Source organism: Mesitornis unicolor, unplaced genomic scaffold, assembly GCF_000695765.1.
Source record: "Mesitornis unicolor isolate BGI_N332 unplaced genomic scaffold, ASM69576v1 scaffold53958, whole genome shotgun sequence".
Taxonomy (NCBI): domain Eukaryota; kingdom Metazoa; phylum Chordata; class Aves; order Mesitornithiformes; family Mesitornithidae; genus Mesitornis; species Mesitornis unicolor.
Window position 1 is genome coordinate 22,318 of NW_010202245.1, and position 11,192 is coordinate 33,509.

Consider the following 11,192-nt stretch of genomic DNA (forward strand, 5'->3'; position numbering starts at 1 on the left):
CAGCAAAGAAGTTTACTTATTTTCTAGTACTCCGCAGTCTGGTAAACACTACAACTACTTGGTGCCAGGAAGTGAAAGGCAAGGGAAAAGAGGGTGTTACACTGAATGCTGATTTCGTTCACATGCTCATTGAAATCACGTGCAGGGGGGAGGTGGTACGAATTTCTCTTAATGGGAAAGTTAGTAATAAAACCCCAGCGAAGATCACCAATTATTGTTTAGGTAACACAATGCACATCCATGTAGGAATGACTGGCAAATGAGGGAGAAGGGAACACTGTTTTGGTGGCATTTGCAGCTTTAAGGTCACCATAAAACAAGATCTAATGAATCTTGATCACAAAAGTTTAAGATATAAAAAAGGAGCACAAAAATTATGTCATCAGTTCCAAGTCAGAACCTAGAGATCAGAGCGCTCTCAAGACAAATACAACACTATCATGAAGGTACTCTCCTTCATACCTCATGCACATATGGATGAGGAAACTCTGGCTGGCTAACTAGCAAAACCAGAATAGAATTCTCAATTACCTGTAACAGAGGCAGGGTGATTTTCCATCTCATTCCAGAGGATCTTGTTTTCATGGAAATTTTAGTTCAGGCAAAGATTGAGTTAAAGCTATCACACAGCTTCTCACAAAGCTTAACAAGCACACACTTGTGCTGAATGACATTTATCATAAGTGTGGACATTTGTATAGAGCTGGACCTATTTTAGAAACTCCAGAGAGGAGGGAAGAAGATATAGGGGAGAAAGAGAATTACAATATTTATTTATGGCATCACCCACAGCTTTCACACTGCTTGGGACCTCTTCAAAGATGGCAGCATACACATTTCACAGAAATTGAAACAGTCTCATTGCCTTCTCCTGCAGAGCAGGATGAGTCACTTAGCACAGCCAGAGACACAATTCAATTTTAAGACTTCTGAATTAACTTCTATGCCATACACCACAAAAGAACAACAAATTAGCTGTATTACTCGATAAACCAAATGAAAAAAAGCAGCAGAAAAACCACGTCTGCATCTCAAAGTCCCAGTACCTAGCAAAAAGCACCATAAGAGCATCTGTCTTTCCTCCATACCTTTTAGAGTTCCTCCACAACACAGTTCTTCCACTTTCCCTGAACTATGGATGTAATTGCATTTTCTGCTACCTCCAACTCCGCTGAGCCCAGACACAGAAGCAGAATAAAACAATAACCCCTCTATAACAGCATCCTGTCTACTATTTTGTTCCTCACCCATAAGTTAGGCACAGTTGTCCCTCCTCTCCTCAAGCCTACAATCCTGTCCAGCCTTGGGGGGTATGGTAAACTACCAGTGGTCTAACCATGACGAGCTGATGTTATTTTAAATCTGTGCTCCAACTGAACAGGGCAATCCTGCTTTCCACACATCTCTGCCTCTTTCTTCAGGCAGCCATCAGAACCAGTGCCACTCATTCCCATAGGATCACCAGTGCAGCTGACCTCAGGAGTGCCCATTCTAGCAGAAAGGGGAAGCTCGGGCAGGCTCCCCACATTCACCTATAAGGATTTAGATTAACTTGTCAGCTCAGGAAATTAAATTTCCAGAGCACAGTTTCAAATTAAACACAAGGTAGTACAAAGGCTGCTGCCAGAGGGGTCTGTCCCACTTCCCTTGCTCTCCCCTCCTGCTTTCAGGACAACTGATTACAAATCCACAAGGTGAAGGCGGTAAAGCAAGTAACAAAGAAGAATGGCTTCCCACCAGATAAGCTCACTGATCCAGTTCATCCTTTTGGGAAAGCATGGCTAAATACAAGTTAGGGAAGAAGGAAAGGAACAGAATCAGCCCTTTCTGGTGACAGCCCATGGTTACACTAAATCAAATATAACACAAAATCACAGTCAGCGACAGGCAAAAGCAAGATTTGAACTGCTGTTGCAGGCATCTCTACAACAGCACGTCAAAGGTCTGAAACTTGTATTCATCAGCCAACAAAAAGGTAGATGTGTACTCTACACACCATTAACAGAGTCATTATTTATTCATTAATTGTCCACTTAAAGAAAAAAAACAAAACAAAAAACCCAACACAGAAACAGGGAAAATAAATAAATAAATAAGCAAGCACTGGTACCTGAGCACCCACTAGTTGCAGCAAGGCCGAGTTCACAGGAAGAAGTTCAATGTCTGTATTGATAGTGGTCTGGTCAAAAGGGCATGCCTTACGGTGGAGCTTGTTGAGGCACATCTTGCAGACAGTGTGGCCACAACCCAAGCTGATGGGCTTCCGGATTGTTTCATCGAAAGTCTGTGTGCAAATCGGGCAGGAAAGGAAATCCGTCCATTGTGGAGCTTGTACAGGCATTGCTTCAGGAGTTAACTGACAGGACAAAAATCTAAAGCACAGATTCCACTGGAATCAAAATATTTGAAAAAAAAGTCTGTTTGTTTTTAAGTATCTTCTTTAAGTACAGACAGTCAGCACATAGTGTGAAACATAACCTAAAAGAAAACAGAAACAGAGTTAGCATTCTCTACTGGAACTGGCCTATGAAATCCTTTGTGCTAGGTAACCACCGCTAGAGGTACAGCTGAACGAGTGCAGTTTTGACACTAAACAGAGGACTGAGTCATGACTTGCTCTAATTCTAGCTAGTCTCTGGAACTAGAAAAGCCACAGTTTCTGCTGTTACACAGTTTTAAAAAAATCAGGATAGTTATCTGCCTCATTGAAGTTATAAGACTAATTAGCTTTTGGCTTTTCTGGTCTCTTTTTTTCTTCACAAAAAAAGTCAATTAGCATCCACTAGCTTTGAATAAAAAAAGCAATTTTTGAAATGCTGTTGTGCTTATTCCACTAAAACGACGTTTTACGGTATTCGTCGTAAATTTAAAATAATTCTGCTTACACAAAGCTTCATCTAAAACCTCTATCACAAGCAAACCTTCTTCCGAGTTCAGCGGACTCTGGATTGGCACACAACAACTCTGCAGAAACATGCGAGCTGCCACAACCCCAAAAAGAAACGGATGAGTGGCTCAGGATGCAGACACTGCCTGCATACAATGATCTGAGCTGCAGGTTACCACATGGGTGCAACCAGTCACATCCCAGTTACCCAGGGAATCACCACGCATTGCGGGGTATAATTCAGCACTGGTAACTTGCCCTCAGTCTGCCCACCAAGCAGCTCCATCCCTCAAAAGCAGGAAGAAAATTTTTAGAAGTCACTTTGGACTGGAAGAGTGACAACTGTTTCTCAGAGATCCTTTTCTAGCCCTGATTTATATAATTAATTGCCCATCTAGAGACTATACTGACAAAGTAAAATTTTTAATGCATTGAGAGATTACACTGAGACACTACAATAGAGGAGAACCTGGGAAGTCTTTGTTACTTGGCACTTTTGAATCAAAATGCTAAGAGGATCAAATGTTACCAATTATAAGGGAGTGGAAAATAAGACAACTCTTTGGGACTAAAAAAAGAAATAAATAAAAGCAGAACTCTGCATGTAAGGAGAAATACAAGAGTAGACAAAGTGATATGAAAAGAATCATTATCAAAAGGAGAACTGGTAATAAAAAAAATTCTGATGTCCGGTTTACTTTATCACCAGTGAAGTTAGCAAAAAACAGTGCAGGTCACTGATTTACTACCACATTTTTCTAATTCAAGCAGCAAAACAACAACAACACAACCACCCCAAACACCCAAATGTGTTAGTTTCACTTTCCCACACATCACTGGCTTAGGTTTCATACCAAGGAGTGTGCACTTGCTCACTAGTATCTGTTCACGTAGGAAGTTCTTATGCAAGCAAAAAACCAACATTTTATCAAATCTGAGCTAAAAAAACAACCTCAAAGTTAAAATTAAAATCTCGAGTCTAATTAAAAGGCAAAGAGAAAAACTTTGGACTTGTGCAATTCAGAACCAAAGCATTTTAAAAACTACAACAAAAATCTAATGCTAAAACAGAGACTCTGAAAAGCCTCAGGCTTTTATTCCAGAGTTTAGTGCAATGTTGCCCACAGTTAACATTTTGTCAAGGCAAACAATCAAGAGTTACCAGTTAAGCTTTTAGCCATGTTTCATCAACAAAACGTTAAAGCTTAGTTCTAAAGCTAATAAAAAAAAAATTACTTATCTTCAAAAGATAGTGTGCAACACCACACAAGCACTGTTTAGCAGCCAACAAGGAATCAGTAAGAAATCAATAGCACTCAGACAGGGTAGTACTGAGGAAGAGGCACTGCCTGTGGTTAACCCTAACACTACTGCTGCACAACCAGAAGACCTGCCAAGGATGTTGTGGGTTCCCCCTCCCAATGACCTCTTTAATAGCAAATCAATATTTTATTTTCATCTTGTCAGCAGCCAGCCAGATCATTCTCATTACTATTGTATCATCATAACCCAAAGGAAAACAGTTATACTTGTAAGCTGCTTGATTGAGCTAACTGCCTAAAACGTCCAGGAAACTGACTGCCAAGTCTCCCTCCCTTATATATCTATATATATCTATATTTATTCAAGTAAACCATGGTATCAAGTATCCCAGCTAGAATTATTCTTTGTAAACCAAGCCTGTAATAGAAATTACCTTGCAGAAAGATTTCTGTGAAGTTTCAAAGAGCAGTACACAGCTCGATAGATCTAATGTATGTATTGCTGTGCTATGAAATATGATTTGAGGTTCAAAATTTAAGGGCTGAATCATATTGCTTCCTTTCCATCACACTGGAACTAAAATATCCACCAACAATTTCCCAGACTCGACTGTAATTCAGAACCAATTTGAACAGTCTATTTGAAACTCTGATTATTAACTAAGCATTAAGGAAAACGGCAGTTTCTTACTAACTGAGGAAATCTGAAACCAGAAGCTAACATGAAGTTATACCATCTATACTAAAATGTAGATGTGGTCATGGAGACGTCACCATCTCAGGCTGTGAACTGAAAAAAAACCAACAAAAATGAACACAGCTTTAACAAGAGTTAACTAATTAAAAAAACTTTAAAAAACCAGTGCCGTGTTGTTCCTAACTGTACCTCTTGCCATTCCAGACAACTGGCATAACAAAACAGGTCATATTTATTTACAATCTCAACTGCTGAAAGAGAAGTTTGGGCAGTCTGGGGAGGGAGGGAGCAATTAGCAGCATCCCTGATCCCTTACCAGGGCAGGTCTCCAAAGGCTGGAGAACAGCAGAAAGCAAAGCTCGCACACAATCACAGCTCTCAGAAGGGTCCTAATGAGCCCAAGCCTGGCACCGAACTGCCACAACAGAAGGGCACATCACCCGTGAACGGAAACCCCACACCTCTGACTGGATCTGTAACCAATACAGAGGCATATAGTTCACCAGTGGATGACAGCTCCCTCACCAGTGACAGACTTCACCTCTTCATTTCATCACTCTGCAGTGCCTGTGGACACGTACCGGTGTCTAAATGCCAGAGGAAGGCTACAGACAGCACTGACAATAGAAAATACGGCTGGGAGAAACCTCAGGAAATGATCTATTTCAGCACAGTAACTGCTGGAACAGATGGCTAACTGGCTTGATCCAGCCAACTTGTTACCCACAGGAGAAAAGCAAAACTATTGGAGCAACAAACACTGCTCTGTAAATAAATCTCCCAAGCAGATCAGCACAGAACAGAATTCCTCCGGTCCCGTGTAAGCTGGGAATGGTGTCACAAGGATGGACGGTTCACGTGCTGCAGGCACCCGGGCTAGCACTAAACCAAGCACGGCTGCAGCTCCCACAGCTTTCCACATGTATGGTCCAGTTTTCCTGCTGGATCTGCAACCTTCAGAGTCAAGTGCTGAGATACAATCTAGATCTCTTCCAGGCATAAAGCATACATATGGGGTATATACATAAGAAGCGAAGCTGGGAAAGATGTGCTTCTTCTTGGAAGGTTTGTGACTTGCTATGACCTTGGAAATAACTGGAAACAAAATATTCTCAAATTTCAAAGAGCTACTTTAAACAGGAGAGATTACAAACGGCAATAAAATGATGGAAACAAGATAGTTCCGTGATCATAGCTAACCATCACCACTAAAGAGAACACTTCCTTGTACAGGTAAAGTAGAAAAAGCATATTCAGCCTTTCATGGTACAACACTAACTTTTTCCTCCAAAGGTTTCTCTCCAGCATTATGCCACAGGTGAGCAAAATGCAAAGAACGCAAATATTTATAAATGACATGTCCACTTAAATAAAATTTCCCTCCCCATAGTATTATGCTATTTTTAACCAACCCTCTCAATTTGCTACGTATCTCACACTGGTTAGCTTCCAACACTTTAACTATATACACACATACACACGCGCGCATGTACACACGCACAGGTTGTTTTTTCCTTCCTTATTTCTGCATCTGAACATATAAAATACCTGTATGCAAGTCTGTGCCTCCTGCTCAGCCTTGCATAAGCTGCTTTTACCCACAGCTAGAATAACCTAAAAAAAAATTCTTGTCTCTTCTGGACCCTCCCCCACCTCCTCCCAAGAAATCCTTGAAATTCCGTCCTTCAATCCAGACTGGAAATGTCACACTGTAATCAGAGCAGTGACCCGTCTCCTCTGGGACCCTGCCAGTGCTTCAGAGAAAGACTGGATCATTCCATAAACCACCAGGACAACTGCTCCATGCTTTATCACATTCCTTACTCCGCCACATGACGACGTAGAGAGGTAACCAGTCTCCTGTCCAAGCCGTGTTACATCCGTGATGACCAGAGCCTTCCACATGTTGCTAGAAAGCTTTGCAGATTCAAAGAAGAAGGTGCTTTAAAATGCAGAATACTTTGCACCAGTATCTGCTGGCAGCAAGTTTCACACATGATGACATACAGGAAAAGTCTCTTCTGCTTTCAGTTAAAATTCAACTCCTTTTAAATTAATTGCACTCTCCGAGTCCTTCGTTACAGGCACCAAGTCTATTCCGACTTTCCTCACAACCACATTATTTGGACCTAACGTGTGTGAGCACAGACGTATCATGTGCCGCTTGGTCACGCACAAGCTCGCACTGATCTTTCGCAGCAGCAGTCCAGTCAGTCACGACAGTTTCAGGCAGATGACTCAGCACACCTACGGGGCACCCTCCGCTCAGTTTCTGCCGTTTCACTACGTTCAGCATTACCTGCTCCTGTGTTTTTACACCTCTCTCTACAGCATTTCACTAAGCTTCTCTTACCCAAGCAAAACCATAATCATCTTGACACTTGAAGATCAAAATTCTGGATAACAGCAATTTTGTTGTCTGCTCTTATTTTAGCCCTGAAGTTGTTTCATGCTGAGTCCTGCTCAAATAAAATGAGCAGAACTTCCTCTAGCAGTTAACAGCGAACATTTAAGTAAGCTTATTTACTGCAAAGCTTAATGCTAAAGCAGCTCCTCACTGCCAAAACAAACGCAGGCTTGCCAATCGATCTTCTCAAACTCTTGCCTAATCTATAATTTAATCTGATAAAGAAAATACCATTTTATTAATTCTTTTAAAGACTCTTACTCCTTGGCAGTAACATAAAAAACACTGGAAAAAAGTAACCTAGCCAAAGATGCAATTCTCTCTTCCGTGAGACAGGTTTTGTGACACATTAACTACTTCAAAACCTCTCTGACCCGAGATTAAAAATAAACCAACAACCTAAATGAAATGAACAGATAATAGTAAACCAACTCCTACCTAACCAAGATTACCAGATACCCACAGTGCAATCCTACTGAACAACCAGACCTCTCCGTGCCTGCCTAGTGCCACACAGACACCACCAGTTTTCACCAGTGCTTCACAGCACTTATTTAAGTAAGTTTCCCACTCCAGTGCACTCTATGAAATAAAAAGCATTTCTGTGAACGCTGAAGTATCTTTCCTCTCTTTCCTGAGGAGAAGTGCAGGACCTAATAATTTTACAAGTCCTGGATTTAATTTTAGGGAAAAACTGACCTGATAACTCACGGGAATCCCTGACCAGCCAAAAGTAATGTGTTGTTTATAGAGATCCAACACCTCCTTCTCAAAAGGCACGCTGAAGCCACACACACAAACACCTAATACAACTAACTTCACAGAAAAGGATAAATCATGCTAGCAATGTTTTCCATATCCAGTTCCAGAGAAAAGCCTCTGATAAAGAGAGAAAGCCCACGCCTGATCAGAGAAGAGCAGGTAGAATAAAAAACTTCTTACCTCTGCCTGGGGTGCTCCATGAACATTAATACAGTAAGCCAGAATAGTATTTGACAGACTGAATTTTCTTCCCTCCTGTTTGCTCTCCAAAATTTGCTGTGCAGCGCCAACTGACAGCAAGCGCTCCACTTCCTCATTCCCCCGCGCATGCCTGCTCGTGTGCCCGCTCCCCACACGCTGAGCACTCGCCCAGCACAGAGCTCTAACAAAAGACATTTCCACGCAACAGCAAATCCTGGAAGTCCGTGTGTAACACTTGTTCCCATCCTTCTTTCAAAGCTACACAAACACCAGCGGACTTCAGGGGCCATATAATAAATCTCTTTGAGAAGAAAAGAAATAAATCAAAAAAGGGTTAAAATCATGAACACCATCAAAATTCTGTCTCAGAATCACTGAAGCTCAGTTAAGCTAGATTCAAGATTTACTTTCTCTCACCCTCAGTAATTTTTGACTGTGAAATCAAAGTTTATACACTTCCATGCAAAAGTCTCTTATTGGTAGTCTGTAAAGTACCTTAGGAGAATGGGGCCAGTTAAGAACAAGACGTTATCCCTCAGGTGAAAATTCCTGGCTTGGAACAAGAAGGGAAACAATGCCCCCACCCCCCCAAACCCACAACATCACAGCTCTACCACAGCACCTCCCCAATAGAGCATCTAAAAGCAATTTACAATTACTTCAGCTTCACAAGATCCTGTGAGGCAACAGCTAATGTGTTACTACCAAATGGGAAATTGTTGAATAAAGTTGTCTGTGTAGCATTTCACAGGAAAAAAATAAATCGAATGAAACCTCACAGTTTTCTTGACCTCTTATCCTCACTCAACATTCAGTCAGTAGTCTTGCACCATTAGGGTCAACAAGCCGTATGTAGAGGAAGCTTAAACCTCCCTGTTCATACCCGCAAAACACACAACTTGCACATGGCTCCAGCAGTAAATTTTCAGGGAAGATATACGTGGCTAACTTGGTAATTTCTGGTTGATATTATACATCCCTTACAGCTTATTTAAAAGAAAGGGGAAGTGACCAACTCTTAGTAGTAAATGGTTTCATGATCTGTTACCTAGGAAAATTCTTCTTCCAATCACAAGGATGCCCAAGCCCACAGATGATCAAACCATGGGAGTCAATAGCAGACAACTACGTCTACAACAAATTCCTTTCATTTCAAAAAGTTCCTGCATTTGTCAATGCAAATGACGATAACAGTAATAGAATGACTAAACCAGGATTAAAAAAATATAATCAAGAAAGAACCAGATAGATTGACAGAAGAAAGGCAGAAGGCACTTAAAATGTCCACTATGGGGACACTTCAGTTCAACTGGTCAAATACCCAAGTGCTATCAATCCTGCTCTCAAGGAGGCAAGCAAATCATGTTCTTCCCAGAAGCAGAGGCATGTTTGAACAGTTTCTTTCTGAAATCACCAAAAGAATTACAACTACAAATCTGAAAACTAAAGCTAATAATCAAGCAATTAATGAGCCCCTGAAGAATTATATTCTGACATTACTGAGTCTGAGGCCTTTTCCAAATAATTTGGGAAGTTAGAGGGGACAATTCCTTATCCATACCAGAAGACCAGAAAAAACAGGTTAAAGTCTGTGCATCCAGGAGGGCTAAGCTCTCCTATGACTGTTTTTCAGAGTTTATACAAGAGCCTAAATTGCAAAAAAGTTTTGTTTGGTTGCTTTAAAAAAACCCAAACAAAACCCACACCTTCCAGATCTGCTAGTGCTTGTCATCACATCATCTAGGAGAGAAGCCACAATAAAGGTGAACAGGACAAGCTTGTAAAAGCCATCGGATTCAGGGGTACAGACACACATTACCTCTCGGTGTCATCTAGAGAAGTCACTGCTCTTCCTTACTCACTCCTCTGTAAGCTATTCCAGCTGAACTGTTTGCACAGTTTTAAACATAGATCTTTATTAATAAACATAGGTAGGCAGAAATGTGGGAGGACAGCAATTGCACAACGAGTACCTTATTTTAACTGAAACTGGACAACAAATCAGTCACACCAACAGCTCATAAAATAGAAATCTAAGCAGTAAGAGACAAGCAATGGGAAGTGGGCAGCAATCTGGAGACTGAACACCTGAGCTGCATAGGCACAGGTGAAAGAAGAGGCACCTTTCAGTCCTAATCAGCTGAAGCAAATTTTTTTTTCTATACACCGTTTAGTCATCTGAAGCATCAAAAGTATTACAGCACTAATAAGACTGGCATCTGTTAATGAGAAACCATATTAAAAATCTAAATCACTAAGGCCAGTATCACTCTTTTCCATGGAGGAATAATGCACAGTTATCCAACTACTACTACAGGCATTTGGTAGATAAAAAGTAAATTCAGGAAACGGGAGGAAGATCTGGTTGACATGGAATGCCTTTATCATTTCTTACACTGAGATAAGTAGACATGAATCGTTTACTTAAGACCCAGTACAAATCAATGAAAGGGAAAGCATAAAAAACCCAACCTAACAAAAATTTAGAAAGTGTTGCTTACCACCCACTCTCCAGTAAGAGCTTCACTCCCAGCTTTGACTCAGCAGCTCTAATTCTGCTTTGATGTCAGTGCCACCACAGCTACAATAACGCTAGCGTTGCAATGTGAAACAATCAGATGCACAAGGGGAGAATTAAAGTCTGGCTGGAGACACTGGTCAAAAACTGTCCAAAAAAGCTCCCCAGCCTTCAACTTACAATACAACCTTTAGTAATACCCCCTCCAACCAATTTCTGTATAAGAAACTCTCTCCAAAAGAAAAGAAAAAAAGGGAAAAAACAAGAACAAAACAATCCAGAAATTGCCAAAGCTGAATCTCTTTGGGTGCTTTGTTGTAGTGTACTGTGAAAATATTACTGAAAATATTTGTTTGATAGACTTAGAAGGTCAGAATCAAGTAGCAGTCTGAAGTTCCTTCCCACCTCCTTTCCCTTATCACAGAACGTTGGGAGTTGGAAGGGACCTCGAAAGCTCA

The 11,192-nt window shown here is 41.0% G+C and overlaps 1 protein-coding gene across 1 annotated transcript in view; it reads right to left on the reverse strand.

Moving 5' to 3' along the window:
* Positions 1–2,341, reverse strand: part of RC3H1 (ring finger and CCCH-type domains 1) — a gene marked incomplete at its 3' end in the record, with an annotated part of 23,294 nt that extends 20,953 nt beyond the window's left edge. The window contains exon 1 of the mRNA XM_010190320.1: positions 2,111–2,341. Coding sequence (XP_010188622.1) covers positions 2,111–2,341 — 231 coding nt within the window. The remainder of the gene's footprint in view (positions 1–2,110) is intronic.
* Between the last annotated feature and the right edge of the window lie 8,851 nt (positions 2,342–11,192).